Source organism: Lemur catta, chromosome 15 (assembly GCF_020740605.2).
Source record: "Lemur catta isolate mLemCat1 chromosome 15, mLemCat1.pri, whole genome shotgun sequence".
Taxonomy (NCBI): Eukaryota; Metazoa; Chordata; class Mammalia; order Primates; family Lemuridae; genus Lemur; species Lemur catta.
In genome coordinates this window covers 42263552-42286466 of record NC_059142.1, presented here as the reverse complement: position 1 = coordinate 42286466, position 22915 = coordinate 42263552, and the positions used below count along the sequence as shown (strand labels likewise).

Here is a 22915-nt window from a genome sequence, read left to right as displayed (position 1 = left end):
GGTCATGATGACTGTAATTTACTTCCAAATGGTTCAGCAAAAACAAAATAGTGTGTAGGGCGGGGTGGGAAGAAACAGGTAAAATGCTAAAAAAAAACCCAACCAAACAAACAAAAAAAAAACAGCTGCACTAGGAGTCGTGTATATATATGCACTATACTATTTTTTCTATTTTTCTGATTAACAATTTTCATAATAAAACTTTGAAGGAACAACAACGATGAAAACGCCAACTAACTTATAAGGACTTCTGGACAGAGCTACACAGGGCTTGAACCCAGGGCCTTGCCCGCTGAAGCCCTGGGCAGTGGCTGGGCACCTCGAGGCTGGGACATGCCGGACACCACCCAGGGCTCCAGCCTGGACTTCCAGCCCGGACCGGCCACCGCACAGGCCGGGCACCGGTGCCCGCAGGTGCACGGGAGCTGGAGCCAGGCCTCACGGGAGGCACTGCGGCCACACCCAGGCGCTCAGGGCAATGATCCCACTCCCTGCCTTTCAAGGTGGGTATTTCCACCTCGTTCCCAGGAGGTCTTCTTTGCACCTTGTCCCCCCACGGCGCTGAGGACGAGCAGGTGAAGACAGCCCTGCCCAGCACCTGGACTTCCCCGCTCTATTTAGGGAGGCTCCACCCAAGTTCAAAGCACTGGCAGCCCCGCCCTCCCAGCCCCATTCCACACCCCCAGGCAAGGAGGTCCAGAGCCAGCCTCAGCGTCTTCCTTTGCCCCCCCTTCCCCGGGGGTGCTGCCCCAGTCCCCAGTCCAGCCACCCATTCCTCTGCAGGGTCCCTTCATTCCCTCCTGTCCTTCCAGCCCAAGGGGTTCCTTGTCACAGGCACCTGGGTTTGACAAGTATCTACTCCACACCTATTAGGAGCTGTGTTCCGGGTCTACTGCAGACCCATGCAGGGCATCATGAGATATTCCAGCACTTGCAGAGGTGGGTCACTTGTTCTCCACCCTGGCTGCATGGTAAATGTCCCCACAGAGCTTAAAAATAATGATTCCTGGGACCGACCCCAAGAGCAGTGTATTTAAGGGGTCTGGGTGCCCCCTCCCCTCGGTGGTATCCTCCCTCCCTCCCAAGATTTTCAGGTAAGGTTTAGAAGTGCTGCCCTAAATCACAGGCAAGGTTGGGGACCTGCCATGGCCACACTGTGGTTCCATGGCTGGGCCTCCTCAGCCTCTGCTCTCCCTTCACCCACCTCCTCTGCCCCCAGCACCCTCCGCGGTTCCACATAGCCAGGCTCAATCTCTCCCTGCTTTTGCAACCTCTGGGGTGTCCAAGTCCTCCCTCAACCGTCTCTCTCCTGTCCTCCCAGCACCTCTCTGTGCTCGCAGCTGCAGAAGCCAAACGCTCTGAGCCAGCAGCACGGCGTCCGGGCATGCCCCTGCGCCACACGCACGGAGCGGGCACCTCACGCCAGCCTCCCTGCCTGTTTTGTGCGCCTTCCAAAACACACTGGAACACACGTCGGGAAAGGACAAGATCAAAGGTACATTTCAAAAGGAATCCTTCCTCCTGCAGCCTACCGCGCTGTCTGGTGACCCCTGCCCAAGCCCCAGTCCTCGTGTCCCCTGGTTTTTCCTGCTCTTATTTCCTGTCCTCCTGATTTCCCCGTTCAGTTTTCTTAGCCTTGCAGCGGGGCAGGTCTGCTTGCCAGTAGGTGGAAGCGCTCTGCAGATGTGCGGGTGCCAGCAGATACTCTTGGGGTTCAAGGCAGCAAGGCCTTCCTCCTGCTGGGGCTCCGCGCCTTTCTCCGTTCTTGCCCACGGCTACGATTTTTTTTTTTTTTTTTTTGTCCAGGACTTTGCTTTCCCTGCTGGTCTCTGACTTTCCAGCACTGCCCTGTGCACTGCCCTCCTCTCGGGGGTCCGCCGCACCCGCTCCCTCACCTCCACTCACTGCGCACAACACCCGGCCACCCGGCCAGGCCAGGCACCCGCCAAGGGCTCGGGCCACAGAGAGTTGCGGCATTTTCGGTCTTGGGCCCTATTCACGTTCGTTACAGAAGTAGGCGAGCACCTCTTCCCAGGGAAACGCTCTGCGCAGAAAAGATAAAATCTCTCTCTCTCTGACATACACACAGATAGATACACAGACATAGCAAATATTCAAAGTCAAAAATTCCTAATTACCAATTGCTCTACAAACGGGGTGTGTGTTGAACACAAGGGGCAATGTCAATGCAGGTGAGCTCAGTTCAGGTTCCCTCGGGGATCACCTGGCCTGAGGGGAGGCCCGAGTCACCACAGGTGGGAGAGGAAGTGATGGGGCACCTCCGCGGGGACAGTCACTGCACAGGAAATAAAGGAGAAGGTGTTCACGGGCGCATACCCAATGGGGAATACGCTAAGCTGGGGACATTTGTTTGGCTAGAGAGTGGTCAGGAAGGTATGAGGACTCTGCTAACTTACCGGCTGCCATAGGTAAGGCAGTGAGGGACCCTCTTGCCAGGGCACAGAGAATGGCTCTTACTATAGTCATAGCTGACATGAATTGAGCCCTGACTACATACCAGGTACCACATAAAGCACTTTATATAGAATAGATTCTTTAATTTGCCAAGGAACCCAATTTGACAGGTGATGCCGGGTTCAGAAAGGCTAAATAACTTGTCTGGGGTCACACAGCTAGGAAATGGTGACTCTGGGCCGGTAAGGGAGACATCCATCAGGACAGGCCTGTAGGGAGCGAGTGGTGGAGGGCCGGGGGGAGGGGAAGGAAACGCTCAGGTCTGTCCTGCTGCCCGGGCTGCTGACTGGATTAACAGCCCCATAAAGTCAAAGCAGGCCTGTAAAGCCAGACGCCGGGGCCCTGCCCATTCATCTTGTCTCTTTTGAATGTTGGCATGGATCTTCCACACCTGGGGTCCACTGCTAGGTGGACAAGGCCAGGCCCAAGCCCAAGGCATCCCCGAGGGAAGAGGTGACCTCCTTCTGAGGGCTGGAGGGATTTGTGTGTGAGACAGGACACACGAGTGTGTGTGAGCAGAGAATTTGAGGGGGTAGGGGGTTAATGAGACCTCTCCCTAGACACCACGCCCAGGAGATGTTGACGAACGTGGCATCGAGTTCCCAAGAGGGGTCAGAGTGGATGACACACCCGCACCTGCTAGTTGCAAAGCATTTCCCCACACAGCATTGTGATTAGTCCTCTCGACAGCCTGAGGAGTAGATGCTGTCTCCACTTTACTAATGAGGAAACTGAGGCTCAGGCAGGACACCATAAGCCAGGAAGTGGAGGTGGGGCTTGACTCCAAACCCCAAACCATTGCTATTTTGCCATCTGTCTGGATCCCACCCTCTGGCGACAACCAGTGCATTCCAGCAGAGTGCATTTACTCAGCACCCACTGTGTGCCCTGCACTGAACTGGAAATGACAGGGGAATAACCAAGACATTGTCTAGGTCCTTAGGCTGGAGGAGGGCGAAATCTACCAGGCAGACCTGTGCACAGGGACAGCAGGATGTTAGCAAGGGGACAAGCCAACTTCCAAACTGTCAGAGTGGAGACGGGGAGACCAAGTGAAGGAGGACAGAGAAGAGGGTGGGGGTGTATCATCCACAAGACCTCAAAGGACTGTGTCCTCAGGCAGATTTTATGCCCTGAGAGAAGAGGAAGGGGAAGGGTACCTTTGAGACACTGTTGTCACATAGAACACCGAAACCCAAGGAGCCAGGAGGCCTGAGGTCCCGCTGTGAGTGTAGACCCCACAGGCAGTGAGGTGGGGACCACTGGGGGCCTGAAAGAAGCCCAGTCCCCAGGCAGGCTGGACCCCCAGGCAGGGGCCTGGCAGAGCTGGGAGACACCATGGTGTCCCCTGGCCCAGCCCACATATTGCACAGGGCACAAAGCTAAGGCCATCCATGGGGCTAAGGGGCCAAAGAACTTAGCCAACACTCCTGTTCACACCACACGCCGTACCACTGTGCAGAGGATAAGATCTAAAATCCAACACCTTAACTCATACTAGTCAAGCTTTCAAGAGAACAGTCTATAGGTTCTCGGGAATTCCCTCCTTTTTCCAGACCAGAAAGATCTCCGCCTTCCCCCACCAGACTCCCAGACCACTTCCGCGCATGCTATCCTTTCCTGGTGACACCTGGTGGGAAATCTGACCTGCTTACCTCATCTTCGTCCCTCTGAGCCACCACTTTGGCTCTTGTGTCCTGTCCTCGGGTGCTCAGGAGTAGGTGCTTCCTCCTGGAAAGAAGCCCCCAAGCTTCTCTGCTCCCCCATAAACAGCCTCTGGAATGTACCTCTCCAAGCTACCCCACACCACCGAGTTCAGCCCCTCTGCAAGGCCCCCACACCCCACATCTCGTGTGGCCAGAATTGTGCTAGAATAGAGCCCTGGCCAGTGTGGAAGGAAGAGGACGGCTGAGCCTGTGACTTCTCAGGTGGAGAGGTCTATGGGGTTCGAGAAGGCAGCTGGCATGTGGCAAAGGGTTTCCAGCATATTCACCCTGGAAGTCAGGGGGGGGCCCCTAACCCCAGTGCCCTCTATAACTACCCCCAGTCCAGAGCTGCCAGGCCGCAGGAATCTGTCTGCCTCCGCCCCAGCTAACCTGCCTGAGCAGAAGCACTGCAGGTGCCCTTCCTGCAAGCGTTTCCCAGCACACAGGGCCCTGTGCAAGGGGCTGTGATGATGACACCCAGCCCAACCCCAGCAGCTCTCGGCCGTCCTGCAGCATGGCTGACTCAGAGCTGGTGCTTCTGTCGTCTCAATGCGAGCCCCTCCTTAGCATCTTTGTCCTCCTGGGTCTATCATGAAGGTGCTGGCCAGCCCCAGTCCCCACAGATAACTCGTTCGCATTCACCTGTGTGCTCACACCCTCTGTCTCGCACACGCACACTCACATGTGTGCACACACGTAAAAGCCAACCGCACAGGGCTATGGATTTCCACTTTGTTGGGATAAACAGAGGGTAACAAAAAACCTAGAAAATAACTGATCAGGTTGCCAGTGGAGTAACTATCAGTGACAGTCAGTAAAGGAGCCGCCCACTCTCCAAGTAATCAGTGGCCGCATCAGAGCTGGCAGTGGAGCTTGGTGACCTGGCTGATCTGAGTCCTGATGTCATTGCTACCACCCACTACCCTGCCCCGCTGGGAGGACTGGGCTTCCTAACTGGGAAAAATGTAAACATCAACTACTTCAAAGAGGCTGTAGGAAGGAATAATTGAAATAATACGGATAAAGCTCTAATCATAGTCCCTGGCACATAGTAGGTGCACAATAAATGGTGGTTGCTATTGATATAGTACTGACGAAGACCAATGCCATTGCCGGCCAAGCAGTGGTTTATGTGCTTTCCACGTATTAACTCAGTTAATACCCCCAACAACCCTGTAGGGAAAGTATGTTATCACCACTGCCATTTGCACGGAGAAACTGAAGCAGAGATCGGCCAAGGTTACCCAGCCACACCGGGGTGGCTACAGAACCTGCAGACTTGACCACATGCTCTCCTGTCCTTCCTGGAAGGAGTCAGATGAGAGACCCATCGTGCATGTGATCATTCAGTAGCTGGGGACGGAGAAGCAAGTGTGGCCCAGTCCCTGCCCTGCAGGGGCTCCAGCCTCACTGGGTGACAGAGGCCCAATGTGGGAGAGTGATTCACCGGCCAGACAGCCCGAGTGTCCCTGGGCACAAAGACCAGCTGTGCCCGACCAGTCCCTGCTTCCTGACTGCTTCACAGGAGAGGGAATTCAGAGGGGTGACCGACCGATTGGCCACTTGCTTCATTCATTCACATACGCACGCATTCACTCATTCAACTCAAGCCCCTCTACAGCGTGTGCTCTGGATTGAACTAGTTCACGCAGAATAATTAAAAAAGACGTCCGAGGAATCACAGCCTGGTTGCTGAGACAAATAAGACCACAGGCCAAACTGACAAATGAAACGGGCAGCAGATCTTCTAGATCATGTTTTCCAAATGGGTACTAGTCCCTACTTGGGAGAAAAAGGGACTCTGAGGTTAAATACCTTTGGAAAACAAGTTAAACAAATGAAAAAGGGGTCACTCTGGCAGGGCTTGTCTGTGCAGCTAATATGCTAATGAGCTGCTAAATTCCAGTGAGTGCAGTAAACACCAAGAGGCTCCAAGTAGCCAGTTGAATTTCTAAGTGTATTTGACCCCAGAAGCCTCTCTCAGCAGGATGATGCGGGACTGATGAGTGAGCACACTGTGGGATATCCCCTTCCGACTCCTGCTCTGGCCCAAAAGGTGTCAGGAAGGGCGGACAGAGTGAAAGTGAGGCTGGGAAACCCCCAGGATGGTGGCAGCTCTGGGCTGGATTTTGACAGATCCCAGGAAGGTCATGGCCAGGAGGAGAAGTGATGGGAAAGAGTCTTCCAGTGGGGAAAGGAGTCCTGGCGGAAAGACAGCGAAGGCCGGAGAAAGTGGAGGCCGCAGCGTGGGTTTGCCCTGGGGGGAAGGAGGGCCGTGGGTCTTCAGAATAGCAACTTAAACACGAGAATGCAAATGGGCACAACCTCTCTGGGAAACAGTTTGGCGTCATCTTGTAAAGCGCGACATTTGCCCACCCTGCCACCAAAGTTCCACTCCCAGGTAGGCACCTCCTTGAACAACTCTCCCTGTGCACCGTGACATGTGCGTCCATGGACAGGAGACAGAATAGAAAAACTGTATATTCAAACGATGGACTCTTATACAGCCCTGAAAATGCGGGAACTACAGCAAGATCCAATAGCAGTTTGGAACTTAGAAACGTAACGCAGAGGGAGCAAAGCACGTCACGGAAGACTGCATGCAGTGTAACACCATTTTTATACTGCTACTTAGAAGCAAAATGAAAAATATATTGTTTAGGCATTCTTACTTGGGAAAACTATTATTTTAAAATAATGGAATAAGTATGCAAAATTAGATGTGGAATAACTGTGCAAAATTCAGGACACAGTCACATCTGGAGGGAGATGGGGGAGGGGAGGGGAGGAGCCCAGGGACCGATGCAGTGGCTTTGGTCGTGGTCTAGTCCTGCAGGGGTGTGGCGAGGCCCAGGTTTTCATCGTGTTGTGATATCCTATTTATATGGTGTGTTTACTCCCTTGCGTGTGCCAGTTATTATACAATAAAAGCTATTTTGTGTCGGTGTGCAGGAGAGCAGCTGGTATCTGGGTAGGTTTGTGCCAGCCGTGCCATGGCGCACCACCGCTTCTTGGCGACGGCATTCAACCCTTCTCGTCGTCTGGCAGGCCCCTCTCCCCTAAAGGCTGGATGTACGCAGGGACAGCCATCCCTCGGCCAGCCTGCATCCCACCCAGCCTCCGGGACTCCCGCTTAGTGTCTGAGCCGCTCACTAGAGTCTTACTAAACCTACACGGATCAGCCCTGGGAACCCCAGTAAACCCCGGCAGCCACATCTGATTTCCCCTTCCTTTCCAGAAAGCAGGAGGCCTGTGTGGCTATTCCGGCTGAACAGGACATCAGAACACAAGGTCTGGCCAGAGTCCGCCTTGCCTGTGGCCCAGTGAGTCACAGACTTCTGCTCCTCACCCACTTCTTTCTCCAGATAGCTGAATCAGTTGGGACAAACCTACATAGAGTATGTGATCTTCCCTTCGTATGGCCTTTGCTGTTTTGGGAGGAATTCAGATCTTTCTGTTCTAAAGAAGCCGGGCCTGGGCTAGAATATTTTTATAGCCCCAGCTCCGTTGGAGTGACCTTCAGAACATCTTTAATTACTCACTTTCAACACAGTTTCTGTGTATTATTTCATTTCATCCTCACAACTGCCCTGAGATCGCAATTTTTAGGGAAGAAATTGAGACTCGGAGATTTTTAAGCAACCACCCACGTTCTAGAGCTATTAAGAGGCACATCTGAGGTTTGTGCCACAGCTGGTTCGGGAGCCTACCCTCTTTCAGGAACGCCACACTGCCTCCCGGCACAGACGCTCGTAGCTCAGAGCTGGCCCCGCTGGGAGGTCACAGCGCAAGGGAAGTGCTGTCCCAGAGAGTGGGGACCTGCAGAGCCCGGACTTGAGCTTGCTTGGGAAGGAGCCTGACTCGTGAGCCGGCAGTCAGTGGAGCCACTGACCGCGCCCCTGCAGCCCTCGGGCTGACGCTGAGGCTCCCTAGCGACGCGAAGCCAGAAGCCATAGGCCTCAGGGTCTGCCCCTCACATGGGGAACACAAGACAGATGCACGTGAAGAGGTAACTAAGAATACGAGAAAAATGTGTGACAAGTGCCAGTTGGTCTTCCTGGGAGGGCCTCACGGAGGCCACGAGGTGATTCCCAGCAGTGTCGTTTCCTCCCACTGCCTGGCCTTGAGGACCCACTGTGTGCCCCATGCTACGCTTGGTGGCACGAGTCAAAGGTGATCGAGACCCGGCCCTGCCTGCTGGTGGCTCCCAGCCTCCTCCATGACACAGATGCGCCTGGAAGGGGCTTAGCTGGGGCCAGGGCACAGCGGGGATGCTGAGCAGGGGGTGTGGTGCCTGAACAGTGCTCTGAAGACGACAGGAGTTCCCAGTCATTCTGCAGGAAGGCAGGGCAAGCCCAGGGGTTCGGGGACGCGAGGCAGTGCAAGAACAACACACACGGCAAAACACGATTAACGATGGTGAAGCATGTAGATCACTTGCTGTGTAGACACCAGACCCTGTGTCAGCCTCACGTGTGTTACATCCTTTAATCCTCACAGCAGCCCTCGTGACCCATTTTACAGAGAGAAAACTGAGGCCCAGAGAGATTAAGGTCACCCAGATGTGAACGCAGAACCATCTAGAGCCCACTGCTGCTGTCCCCTAAGCCCCACACTCTCACCCGTGCACGTGAAGGGGGGCCTTAGCGAGCCTGGGGGCGGGGGCGGAGGGCGGAGGGGACTAGCCGGTGCAGACTCGGTCACGTCCGCTGTCTGAGTGCTCTCCTGGTTAGACCGTCGAAAATCGACAAAACTGACCAAACAAGAAGGAAGAGCCTTTGAGGCTGAGAAAGGATAAAACAAGCTCCACATTTAACAAAAAGGGACTTGAAGGCAAGAGTGCCCACAAGCTGAGATGAAGTTGGCGGTGTCACTGATGTGGAAGGAAGTCAGCCTGTGGGGGCAGGAACGTATGACAACGTGGCAAAGACGGAGAACGCAGGGCTTCCTCCCGACTCCGTGGAGTCAGACCCTCGTGGAACCTGTTTCCCACCCCAGTCCCAAGACCTGGCTGCAGCGTCCACAGGGCCTGGGCTGAGACTGCTCAATGAGATGGCTCATCTGCCCTGTGCCCACTGTTTAACTTTCACGTCAGGTTAACTGTCAAAGGTAATATATTCAGTCACACTCGTTGAGCTGTACACTTATGAGTTGGGTAGTGGCTGCCATGTACGTGATATTGTAAAATACGTATTTTACAAGACCTCCAAGAGGTCTTCGTGTCTTTTTGCGTGCTAGGGAGTTGACCACTGGCTGGCAGCCCCTAGGTAGCTTCAGGCTGGGGGCTGGTCGCCAGAAAGACCTAGGTAGGATTAGACGGTTGGACTTGCAGCTCCACCCTGCAACCTCCGGGGAGGGGAGAGGGGCTGAAGGTTGGGTTGATCACTAATGGCTAATGGTTTAATCAATCATGCCTACGTAGTGAAGCCTCCATAAAAAGGACAGGGTTCCGAGAGCTCCTGGATAGCTGAACACACGGAGGTTCCTGGAGGGTGGCACCCCGGGAGGGCAGGGAAGCTCCACACCCCTCCCCCTATCTTGCCCCACGCATCTCTTCATCTGTGTCCTTTGCAATATCCTTTGCAATAAACTGGTGAACGTGCTTCCCTGAGTTCTGTGAGCTGCTCTAGCAGATTCATGGAAGCCAAGGAGGGGGTCTTGGAAACCCTAGTTTAGAGCCGCTCAGAGCACAGGTGAAAGCAGCCAGGCTTGCGATTGGCATCCAGAGGCGGCCCTATCTCCAGGTAGAGAGCGTCAGAACTGGCTCGGATTGGAGGGCAGCTAGCTGGTGTCTGCTGCAGACCCCACTGCCTGCTCGGTGTGCGGGGAAACCCGCCCACTCGCATCTATTTGGTCACAGAAGTCGTCTGTGTTGACTGTTGTGGGGTGAGAACAGAGGAAAAACAGTTGGTGTTTTTTCCTACACAGATGTTATACTTCAATTAAAAAGGTAAAAAAAAAATTCATTTCACCCTCCTATCTTGGCAGAATACCTCACTCACCACCTGCAAGGCTGGGTTTCCCACGGAGTTCCTACTAGAACATGGCGGCACGGGGGAGCCGGCCCCAGGCTGCAGCCTGCTCATCCCCGCTGCACCCCACGCTGACACCCCAACCTCCCAGCTCCACCCTGGCCCTGCAGATGGACTCCCCTGGCCCCCTCTTTGCCTCAGTGTGGCCTGCCCCAGGGTGAGCCCCAGGCAGAGGACTACCTGGCCCAGAAGCAGGCTCACGGCCATCTGGGCAGGAAGCCTGAGTCCCAAGAGCGTGCCTGGGGTGGGAGGGGCGTGGGCTTTAGAGGGGTACGACGCCTTGGGCCCCAGACTCTGCACTGGGGTGAAGGGCACAGCGGTAGGGAAGAGGGAAGTGGAGCAGAGGGCGGCTGGGCCCGAGACCACGCAGGACAAGCACCAGGGCCCCTCACTGCCAGCCAGGCCCTTCCATCAGCAAAACCCTAAGAGGGGCCCTGGCTTGGCCTGGGAGGTGCCAAGCCCCCATCTGCAGGTGGAGCATCCAGGAGAAGCAGAGGGGAGTGTGGCCAGCGAGGGAGGCCAGGCCAGTCTCACCCACGCAGCCAGCAAGGCGTGCCCCCAGCTCTGACTGGCTTCTCACCTCCTCGCTGCCCTTGGGCAGCAGAGCTGGGGCTCACCCGCAGCCCCTGGACTTTGGGGAGGAGAAAGTCTGGCTCCACACAGGTGGTCCTCCATCTGTAGGGGAGCCCAGAGCCTTCCTCGGCACCAGTAAGGATGCATCTATGACCTCAGCAATGTCCTCGAAGCTAAAGCAGCTCCACGGCATCAGCACCTTCGTCCCCATTTTACCTGTGAGAAAACTGAGGCTCACAGAACCAAGCAAGTTTGGAGCTAGGAAGCAGCCCGGCTGGAGAGAGGGTGAGTGCCACCTGGGCGTGCCATCACCCGCGGCATGGCAGCAGCAGCACCACCGCTGGCTTCCAAGGCTGGGGGAGGCGGGAGGAAGTGGATGTGAAGGGAGCCGGGGAAAGAGGAAGCCACGCTCATCACCCAGGAACAAGAGAGATCCCCAGGGGGAGGATTAGGTACCAACTTCAGGTTTGGAGTGAAGTAGATCATGGAAGAAAGAAATGACGGTGACTTCCCTGGAGACTCGAGAGAAAGCTGACAACATAGAAACAAAAAGAAACCGACTGCAGCTCTCACAACTCAGACTACCCAGCCAGGGCCAACTCCCGGCCACGGCAATGCTTATTTTGCTTTTTAATTCATGTGTGCCTTGCCTTGTTCCAGAAAGAATGTGAAGCGCTGACAGCAAATGTTTATTCCAAGGACAACAAACATTTACTGAGCACCCACTATGCGCAGCCCGGGCCCAGAGAACCCAACATGCCTTCTCTGGAGAAGCTTATGACACTAAACCCATTGGATTAAATAACAAAATAAAACAGAAACACGGGATGGAGGTAAAAGGAGAAGAAAAGTCAAGGTCAGCACAGGTGCGAGGATGGAGATTCCAGGTTGACTCTGGGCTTCCTCACAGTCAGGACATAAAGAAAAATGTACTAAAGTTTTTAAATTAGAAAGAAGAAAACATGCTGGTTCCTTGGGGAGAAATAAAGCTGAATGTTGAATTGTCCAAGTCAAGTGACAACTCGGCTGTATCAGAGATGCCAACAAAAGGATTGGACTTGGGCGAGAAGAGGATTCTGCCCAATTGCTTGGTGGTATGTGTGTGACAGAGACCAGGCACAAAGAAGCAAAAAGGGCTAAGTAGGATGGTGACACTGAAAGCTGGAAGTAATCTGAGAGGTCATTTACTCTGTCTCCTTCCTGTTTCACAGGTGAGAAAACTGAGGCCCAGGAGGTCACCCTCCAATCCTGGGGGCAACAAAATGCTCACATGGCCACCACAGCCAGCAATGACAATCCCAGCTTGAAGACAGCCTGGTGACTTATGGAGTCCCCAGGTAAGAGATCTCCCAGAGGCTCCTACATGGTGTCAGTAAACCCACAGCAGCAGCCTTCAAGTTGAAGGTCAGGTGCAATCTTGCCTCAAACCATCCTTTGAGAAACAAGGTAGAACACAGATAGGTAAATTTTTACCCCCAAATAAGAAGTTCACAATGGAGCCTGAATGGCGGTCAAAGGAAAAAGGCTCTGGGCCCAACAGGACACGGATCAGAGCTGTCCCACACCATCTGCAGGCAGCACCTGTGCGTGGTCAACACACATGTTCACCTGTTCCTGGGTAGAGAAACAAATCCTGCCAATTGCAATCTTAAAACTACCTCGGACTGCTAAGCATAGCGTGAGCTGGTGAACGGGGAGGAAGAAATAGTACGCAAACAGGAAACATTTGCCAATACAGCTGGGATGGAAAAAAGAAACCTAGGAGAATTGACACTGGGGAGACAGGCTCATCTCAGCGTCTGGGACAGCAGCCTGCTCGGGTCGAGGGTCCCTTCCGCCTTGACAGACCCTCCGAGGGCCCTCCCTGGTTCCCAGCTGTTAGCTACGTGACCCGAGCCAATGGGGTCTGAGCTGAGCAGAGCAGACTGACCCTGGCCGACAGGGACTGGGCTGGGCTGCCTTTAAAGTCAGAGGAGGTGGAAGTATTTCAATGGACAAGCACAGAGGTCGTATTCCAGTTGAAGTGGGATGTTGTAGGGCTCGAAGGGGGTTATGAAAGGCGCATCTGCATAGGTGGGTAGAGGCCAAATCCTAGGGAGCCTCAGTGTCAGACAGGAAGTGGGGAGCCACTGGAGGTTTTAGAGCAGGGGAGTGACACCCTTGGAAATCCACATCGTGAGGACGCGTGGTGGGGAGCTGGGCGGGAGGCGGGATGCGCGTTCACTGGAGTCATGAGCCCCTATTTGCATTCCTAATGGGCCTGCGAGATTGGTTTTCCTCGCTGGCCCAGCTGGCTCTGGCAGATAAGTGGGACTCTGTGCCCAGGGGCAGGTTCCGTTGGTCCTGTTCCTCCCATCCCCCTCACCAATGCACGCACGCATTCAGTCCTCCCAGTTTTCCCAGACCAGGTTGACGGAATGGCCTGTGTCTACCGCCCGGTTTGCCAGGCCTTGCCCGGGTGCCCAGGATTCCCTGATGACCACAGGCCTTGGAAGAGCCCCTTCACTGCCGACCCTGCGCCCCACCCTCCTCACCTCCACCCACACCCCCCACCATTGTGTCCCTGGTTGGAAATCCCACTCTGGGCCTAGCTCAGCTGCGGTCAGGCCTGTGGTATCTGCACCGGGCCCAGGGGACCACCAAGCCCTATGCCCTGAGCTGTGAACCTGGGTGTACCCCATGGCCACTTGGCCTCAGAGCCGAGGCCTCTGCTCCCTCTCCCAAGCGCTGCCCACTGGGCATCACAGCCCTCCAGAAAGGAGCTGAGGACAAGAACTCCCCTGTCCAGTCCCATTTCTTACTCCTCTGTGGGAAATACCAGCTCCTCAAGCTCAGAGGCTCAGAGGGTCTCACTGGGTCCATTCTTAGCACCTCCAAGTAAGGGCTGGATCTTCCTCCTCTTTCCTAGGATGAGCAACGACAGATGACATCTCTGGAAAGAACCCGCTGCATCTCAAAGTGCTTTCACAAAGATTATTCCACCTGAAGCTCTGAACGCCCTGTAGGTAGGCAGGGCAAGCGGTTGTGTTATGATCGTTGTCCATTTTGCAGATAAGAAAACTGAGGCCCAGGGGTTAGGGACTCATCCACAATCTCACAGCTGTTTGAGTGTACAGGTTAGTGCCCTACAGCCCCCACCCTGCCCTGAGATCAGCCTCAGTGACCGCCCCCCACCAGGCACAGATAATCCAAATAGCTGGGTGACCTGAACACAGAACACGGCCCATGGGATTGAGATCCGGGAGCTAGAAGTCCTTGGCCGGCAGCTCTTCTGACTCTCCTATTTACTGAGGCCCGGAACAGTTACGGGAGTTGCCCAACATCACACCACAGCTGGTGGCAGAGCCAGGTCTCCGGTCCCCTAACTCCCTGCCCAGAAGCCTCCCATCCCCTCGCACTGCACCCTCACGTCCCAGAGCCCATGTCTGCATCCCCATCCTTCCCCTAGCTGTACAGGTGCGCCTGACATTTCTGGAATTCACTCCACACACATAATGAGGCCATTTTGAGAAGGCCCGCCTCAGGGGGAACCAGAGAGCCGTCTAGTGTCCCCATCCTGACCCCTGCCAACCCCTCCCGGCTGTACAAGCCAAGCTGCAAACAGATAACAGACGCTATCGGCCTGGGCCACTCCACCCCTGCCGCCCCGCACCTCTCCAGCCCCGAGACCCAGCCGTGAAACATTTGGGTTTCTGAGCCAAGATGCAGGCTGCACAGGAATTAGGACGCCTTAGAGAGGTGTCACCAAGCAGGTTGCTGCGCGGGTCAGTGTTCATAGAGGGAATGCAGACAGCAACACGGCAAGTGACTCAACAGAACAAGGACTCTTGTCAACAGCACAGAAGTGATGTTAGCTGTAGCCTGTGGAACCATGGTGACTCCCGGAGATGTGGGTTTAGCAGGAGGATGCGCGGCTGACCCTGCCTGCAGAGCCCCGGTGGGTCTACGGTGGCCACTGTGCTCACAGGAGACAGGCAGGTTGCTAGCGCTGAAGAACTGGGTTTCGGCCCCACCGGCCCACTGAGAACCCAGCAACAGAAAAGGAGCCAACTTGAAGGCAGGCCCTGAGAGGCAGCGGGAGGATAGGGTGCTGGAAGGAACATGTGGAGTTGCCACACTCAGAAGATTCTAGAAACCCTCTTCCTAGGGGGTTAGTCAGTCCCTTGTCCAGAAGCAGGGAGGGGACCGAGTGATCTGTCCCAGCAGTCCCGTTTTCCAGCCCAGTCTCCAGCCAGACGACTCCCTTGGAGGAGTCACAGGAGATGGGACTCAGGTCTCTTTCCTCCTTCCCACCTTCTCCACGCCCAGAGGCTATTCCGCTCCCTGGCCTGGCCTCACACCGGGCAGCGAATTCCCTCTCTGGCAGCGGGAGAAAGGACCCTGCTGGAGCTCGGACAGCCAAAGGGACAAGGCCTGGAGGGGGAGGAGGTAGAGCCTCTCCCCTGCCGCCTCCCCACACATACCTCCACCCCCCAAAGAATGTAATTAAGCAGCAGGCCTCTGCCAGGAGCCAGGCTTTCTGCCTTCCGTCTATAAATCACCTTCTGAATCATCGCTCAGCTCCTAGAGGAGCAACTTCTGCTCGGGCTGCTCCGGGCGGCCCTGGTGCCACGCCCCCGGTGAGCCTGCCCCCCCACCCCTCCCAGGTCCAGCTGGGAATGGCAGTGGCTGCAAGAGTCCAGCAGACTCTGGGGTGGGGAGAGGTGCAGGGGACACTCCAGTAACCCTCTCTACTCTGCCCTCTCTCCCCAGGGCAGGCAAGAACTGAAGTTAGCTTAGCCTGGCCTGGCCCCTTCAACTCAAGAATAAAGCCACAGGCTCTTGGTCACCAATGCCAAGCATTATGAGCCAAACTGGCTCTGGAGATGAGGCGAAAACAGAGCCAGGTGGGGCCAATCTGGAAGGGCTTCTTGGAAGAGGCAAGTTTGGATCCAAGACTTAAATGAACCAACAGTTTGCAGACAGGGTGAAAATAGCTAACATTTACATAGTGCTTCCTGTATGCTAGGCATATTCTAAGAGCTCTAAGTGTATTCACTCATTTATTTTTCACAGCAACCCTGTGAGGTATAGGCAATGACTGTGCCCATTTTACAGACGGGGAAGCTGAGGCTTGGGGAGGTTAACTTGGCCTGAGTTACCCATGTAGTACATGGAAAAACCAGAAGTGAATGCAGACGGCCTGGCCGCAGAGGAACATGAGGTGTTGAAGTGCCTGCAGGCTGGCATGGCTGCAGCTTCAGGATTTAGGTCAGATGGGGCTGCAGAAATGAAGGGGTGGACTGTCCAAGGCAGGCCCAGAATGTCTGCTGTGGAGCGTTAGGTATCACAGCAATGAATAGAGTCCCTGGCATAGACTCTGAGAGGCAGAGGGAACCCTTCAGTATGGTCAAGGTAAATGAAGACCAGAGAAGGAAAGGAACTTATCTCAGGTCACACAGCCAATCGGTGGTACATTCAGAACTCAGACACAGGTCTCCTCACACCCAGCTTTAACCATTTTCTAACATGCAAGATAACACGGATGTGCAGATGTACTATCAGGACGGCCCTAACCTTCGGGGAGGTGGCGGTGGGGTTAGGCATACCTCCTCCCCCAACTGGGTTAGAGAATGTCTTTCCCTCCTTGGTGGCTTTAGAAGGACTCTGGGGCTCACATCAGGGTGGGCGGAAAAGGTCCTCCTCACCCCTGACTCAACACATTCTGAGGCCAGAAAAATCTTTTTTCCCACTCCCTCCCTAGAAGGGTCTAGTAGCCACATCGTCTTCGGACAAAAGTCACCTCTCCTGCCCCGTTCCCAGGCTCCTTGCCTTCTGCCCAGACTGAGGGCAGAAGTTTGGAGACCAAGTCTGGAGCAAACCCCAGGGCCCTAGCTCCCTGCCTGCACACTGTTCCCAGGCTACTTTCTCGGTTTTACCTCTGCCTGAGTACAGGGGATGTTTATTAGCGTTAAGTTCTTCAGTGAGCAGGACCGAAGATGCTTGGCTGAGTCTCTTCTTTGTGGATTTCCACTCAGAGCCCTCTCTGGTCTGCCTCAGTTTCTCCTTCATCAGGCATTGAGCATGTGCCTAGGCGCCAGCGTGTGGGCACTGGCAGGGTCTGTCTGGGTTTGCCACCGGGGAGGCTGCAGCATGTACCTGCTGCAGGACTTGACACCAAAGTCCAGCTCCTGCCTCTTTTGCCCCCCACCCCCCTCCAAAGGTCTTCCCACCAGGACAGGATTAATTGCAGGGCAGACATCCCAAACCGGAAGCCCTCAGGACCCCTGGGGTGGAGGTGGGGGTGATGTTCAGACTCCACCCATCCATCGCTCACCTCTTGGCCCCAAAGCTGTTGATAAAATGCTCCGAGATTCTGGGAGGACTTTCCCTGACAGCTGCCCCCTCCCCCACGCCTTCCCCCCACACATTAAAGCAGGTTCTTCCAAGGACGTAATTCAGCTCAGGCTCCCGGAATTATTCTAACGTTTGACCTGTTTTCTTCTCTTTAAGCAAATGTGATCCCGTCAGAAGAACAGCAACAGATCAGCCACAGATGCCGCTCCCTGTGGACACTCAGGCCCCACCCACCACGGGGGTGGAGTGAGCGGGAGGGCTGTTAACTCACTTCCAAGAGACCTGGATTAATTTCCCCGCCACATTCCCCCCAGGGAAAGGGCTGCCTTGGAAGAGAGACCACCCGGTGAAAGCCTGGCCATCCATCCGTTCTGGTATCTGCCCATCTGTCTGTCTGTCTGTCTGTCTGTCTGTGGGATCAACAGCCTCCAGCCAGCTCAGCTCCTCGCCAGCCCCAGCCCCAGCCCAGCCGGCAGTAATTCCTGCCTGCTACAAGTGTTAACACCTGGCCTGGGGCCTTCCTCCCCCGCAGTCTCCAGGTGCCTCCCTGGGCCCAGCCCACTGACCCCACTGGGTTTGACTGAACATGTTCACAAGCCTCTGAAAGGCAGCGGTGGAGGTGGGAGTGGGTGGGGGAAGCAGCAGGACACCTGACAGATGGGGAAACTGAGGCAGGACTTAGGACAGGAGATTGAGCGGGAGGATGGGTCCCAGGATGGTGGATGGAGAACTCAGGTTCTATTTCCCAGCTCTCTGCCCATGTCCTCTGCAGAACACTTTCACCCAAGCTGTGAGGCAGGGTAGGCTGGTGATCCCCGAGTGCAAGGTGAGGAACCTCGCCCAGGTACTTGAGTCACTGGTCCTCAGTCCCACAGAAGTGAGGTGAGCTCCAGCCACCAGCACAGGCCCCTTCTACTGGGGTGCTGGGCTAGACCCTAATAAGATAGGTTCATTTTTCTCCCAAGAAGGAGAAGAAAGACAAGTTTCTCCACTGGGAGCTCTCTGGACGGACAAGGAGAGTTCTAGAAATCAGTGCTGCTGCCACTGCTTCCCGTCCTAGCTCTGCCACTACCTGGCTGGAGGGCCCTGGAGCACAGCACTTCCATCCAGGAGCAGGGGCTGCCGTCTGGCCAGTGCAGGCTGCTGGGGTGGAGGTGCCCTGCTTGAGGGTGGCATGGACAGAAACCCCAGCTACATGAGTCCCCTGTAAATCCCTCCTGGGGAATGTGTGAGCTGGGTGGGCAAAGGGGCAGGCTGGGGTGGGCTCAGATGCTAAAGGAACTGGAATCTGACTGCCTGGGAGCCAGAGTGGGAGCAGAAATCTGAGGCCCATCCGCTCTGCAGCCCCAGCCCCGCCTGGCCCTGCGAAGGTGACTCACCTCCACCCCAACTCCAAGACCAAAGAAAAAGGACCTCAGAGAGGAGGGCCAGTGACTACAGTCCCCAGGCAGACAGGACAAGCTGGTGCCAAGGAAGGCTCTGCCCCCGCCCCTCAGCTTGGGATCCCAGGTCAGCTGAGCTCTCTGCAGACCTTTGCTCCCTGCCTGACCTTCCCTCCAGGACCACAGCTGCCCCCAACGCTCAGCTCAGGTGTCACTCACACCCACGGGGCACATGTCTGCAAACACGGCCACAGACATGCAGCCACGGGCCCAGCCACTGACACTCGGGGACAGGACCACAGACAGACCCAGACACAGCCCTCACGCAGCTATGGACGTGAGGCTCACTCACACGCACAAGCACACTCAGGTCACGGCCATGAGCACTGATATTCACGCACAAAGACATGTGTGGGGCTTTCCCCTCATACTGTCATGAAGGCATGCACGCACACGCACGCACACACGCACACACGCACACACACCCCACACTCACATGCCCAGTCATGAGCACAGTCAAGCCCGGCGTCACAAACAGACAGGAGCGCTGACCTTTACATGAGCAAAGATACTTCTAGACTTGTCTCTGTCTCACACACACACACACATCCCAGAATCTGCCACTTGCTGACACTTGTATGCACAGACACACACACCCCGTCATGAGCCGTGGCCCAGGCACACCCACATGATTTCACAGCCACAGTTGCCCAGTCCCAGTCACGAACACTTCTGCACACAGGGACACACTAGTGTACAGACGACACCTCTTAGGGACACACATCCAGAAAACACACACATAGCTAGGCAACCACAGGCACTGACACTCGCATGGCACACTTGGACCTGCCCACCCCCACATCTCTCGCACACACACACACACACACACACACACGTCTCTCCTCAGCTCAGACAAAGCAGCATCCCTGTCCCCCCACCACAATTCCCAAACAAGCCATGTGTGTAGCATTACGTTAGCGCCAATGTCTCCACCTTCCAGGTTTTCCCAGTGTTTCTTTCCATTGGGTGGTCCTCATCTAGAGGCTCCCCAAGGCACCGTTTCACACCAGAACCCCCCACCTACCCACCGGCACTGCCCCAGGAAGTGCCCTCCTCCAGTTCATAGGACAGGGGAGCTTGGTCCCTCTTCCTTGGTCCCTGCCCCCCATGGGGCTCCAAGCCTTTCTTCCTACCCCCCTACACCCCTGTGAGGGTCCCTGCAAAAGCAAAAACAGCATGGCCTTGGCCCGGGAATGGGAAGAGAGTCAGGAATGGCCAGTGAGGCAGGACTGGTTTCAGCAGCAGCTCTCTCCACCCCTCAGCTGGCAGAACCCCCCATCCCGAAATCCCTGGCTGCCCTGCCACCAGCCACCCGACACCCGATGGACTTCTTTATGACAAGGCCTCAGGCCAGCCCGACCTTCCAGGGAAGGGTGGGCTGGGCAGAAGAAAGGCTTCCCCTCTTGGTGTCTGTCCTGGGAGCAGCTCCCAGCACCCTCTGAACAGAGACCCTTGGTCATGCCCTGCCCCTGCCTCCGTCTCCCCCGGGGGCCCCCAAACATCCAGACACAAATGCTGCCACCTCCAAAAACCTGGAAGAAGATTCTCAGGGTGCGGCCCCCAAATCTTCCTGGCTCTGCTTCCCCTACCCTGGGCTCTGGGGTGGCAAGGAAGGCGGAGTGGGGGCCTGCAGGCAGTACCCGTAGGTACTTCCCTCTGACTTTCACTCCAGGGCCCACAGCCACACTTCTTACTCACAGATCCCAAATTCTTCCTCCTCACCGCCCACCCCCAGGCCGAGGCTTTCCTCCATCCAGGAGGGGAAGATTCTTTAATTAAAGTTTTCCAGAATGCAGGGGGCTGGAGACTGGGGAGAGGCGGGGTGTAATTCAGAGAACTGGTTTCAGTGTGTCTTCCCCTCTGGCCCCTGGGACCTGCGGAGGGCGGGGGAGTGGCGATGGGGCCGCTTGGAAAACAAGGGGGCTCCCTGGAGCTGGGGCTCCCAAGGGGCTGTTGATCCCTCACCCAATCCCCCCACACGTGCTCAGCCCCCCAAGCCCTGTGCCTGGCTTCCCAGCCTCGTTTGCTAAAATGTCTTTTGTATCAGCATTTCTCGGGGATGGAATTCTCCTCTGCCTTTCTGCTCGGTCCTCGGTTTTCCAAAAGGAACGAATGTGACATGGGAATTGGGTTTTTGGTCAAAGAACAACAAGCCTACCCCTCCTAAACAACTACATTTTCAAGGAACCCCCCTTTCGCCAGGATGGGCAAGCAAGAAATGAATCAAAGCCGAATTCAATGGCATCTCGGATCAGCAAATACCATATTCACTTGAGAGGCTCAAGATTAATCTAGAGCAGAATGGGGAGAATCTGATGAAATCCTCCCCGCGGTCCCCTCTGCCCCGGGAGGACCCCTGAAGCCGCTGGGGTCTGAAATATGACGGCAACGGGGGTTATTGTGGGCAAATCTCTTGATGGAGGCGCAGGCAGAGGTGGGGTGGCAATGAAGGAACAGGATGATTTTGCCCATGAAGACCCCAAAATGGAGAAGAGGAGTGGCTGGGCCCCAGGGACAGCGCTGGATTTCCAGAAACCCAACTGCAAGCAAATGGAGGGTCTTGGGGGACCTCCAGATTGGGACGGGTGGAGGGTCAGGATCTAAGAATAAGAGACCTGAGACGGGAAAGTCCTCCAGCCTCTGCAGCGGGAAGCAGGGAAAATGGTGATTATCCGAGAAGCCAGGAGTTGGATTCTGAAGGCGACACCAGCAGAAAATCCAGGAGGGGTGGGCGGGTGGGGGTCTGGAGGGAGGCAAGGAGAAAGGAGCCCCAGCCCTGCCGCAGCCCACCCCCAGCCCGCGCCCCCCACCTGTCCCGTACGCGGCCGAGAGATCGGGCCGCGGGGCAGACAAGAGGCGAGTCTTACCACCAAATTGGGTAGCCGGCGAGGACCCTGGTGCCACCGAGCAGGAGGCCGAGGAGCAGCCCGAGCAGGTGGGGCTCCATTAGAAGCGGCGCCGAGGAGGAAGTTTGCCCGCGACCATGAAGAGGGGGAGCGACGCCCCCAATAGTTGGAACAAAGTCCACTTGAGATTGGAAATGACTTTCGGGCTTGGCAGAAGCGCACCTCCACCCGCAGCCGCCCCCCTCCCGAGCCAGCGCGGAGCAGCCGGGTTTGAGGATGTCAGCGAGCAGCCAATCAGCGCCCGCGGCCTAAGGTAAGAGATGAGTCTGTAGTTCAGCCTGTCAATCACGCGCCCCTCCCGCCCGGCCCACAACTCGGGCTCCGGGAAGGGCATCGCCCAGCAAACTTGGGCAAAGCCCGCGCCCCGGACACAGTGAGGACCTGGGGGCACACGGCACGCTGGACCCTCTGCCGGCTCGGGCCCGCCGAGGGCCCCGCCAGCCAGGTTTAGGCTTTGACCCGGGCGTCCACGTAGTGACGGGTTGGCATTCATGGGTGGCTCCTTTTCTGCCGGGGACCGTGACCCCTTGGGACGTGGGCTCGTGAGGAATCGAGAGGAGATACCACAGGGAGGTTTCCAGAAGCCCTTCTCGGGCAGGTCAGGATCAGGGGGTTGGGAAATGCAACCCCTCCCAGGGTCCAGCCTCCCGAGCCCGCGAGCCGGCCCTCGCCCCAGCCGCAGGGGTCGCCTCCCGGGTGTCCGAGAGGCGCGCGGAAGAGTCCGCGGAGGCTCGAAGGTCTAGCTGCGGGCGGCGCCGAGGGACAGAGCCGAGTGTCATTTGAGTCTTTTGTCAGGGATCAGATCGGTATCGGGACCTCCTGCTGCCTTTGCATTTCCTGCAACTGACACCAGCGGCCAGTTGCATTTCCTGCTCGCGGAGTCGGGTCACTTTCTCCTCCTCGAGGGGTATAGGCCCGACCTCGGCCCGGGTCGGAAGCACCACCCACAGCCCCATTTGGATCTTGGGGTTGAACCATTTGGAGCCAGCAAAACGCAGCAAGCCCTGGCTGAGAACAGCTGAGGTTCTTGGAGGACCTTGTTGCAGAACCCCTCGCAGCCGACTCTCCTGCCTGAGGCCAGGGGACCTTCTGCCGATGGGGAGCTCCAACCTGGGGTTTGGTGATAAAACCCCTCGCCCTGTGTGGACACCAAATGCAGCTATATACCCTAACTCCTCCCCATAAGAAAAGGATCCTTTCAGGCCCCCTATGGGTTTGTTTTTTCCTCTCCTCTTCCTCTCCAGAGCCGAGGATTTAGGTCTCAGCCCTGAGTGGTACAAAGATTGTGGCCAGGTTTGGGGAGACTCACCCCCTGTCACCTGTGCATCTCCCCCCAGCCTCCCTCCCGGGCCACCCGGGGCGCAGGGGCTCTGGAGCAGCCCTGGCCTGGGTGAAGCAAGCCAGGCAGGTGAGAGTGGGGCGAGGATCGCTGTTCAGGGAACTAC

At 56.2% G+C, this 22915-nt stretch overlaps 1 protein-coding gene across 1 annotated transcript in view; it reads right to left on the bottom strand.

Annotated features, from left to right (window-relative positions):
• WNT3 (Wnt family member 3) overlaps nucleotides 1–21624 on the bottom strand; it is a 45421-nt gene extending 23797 nt beyond the window's left edge. The window contains exon 1 of the mRNA XM_045525898.1: nucleotides 21432–21624. Coding sequence (XP_045381854.1) covers nucleotides 21432–21511 — 80 coding nt within the window. The 5' untranslated portion in view covers nucleotides 21512–21624. The remainder of the gene's footprint in view (nucleotides 1–21431) is intronic.
• Between the last annotated feature and the right edge of the window lie 1291 nt (nucleotides 21625–22915).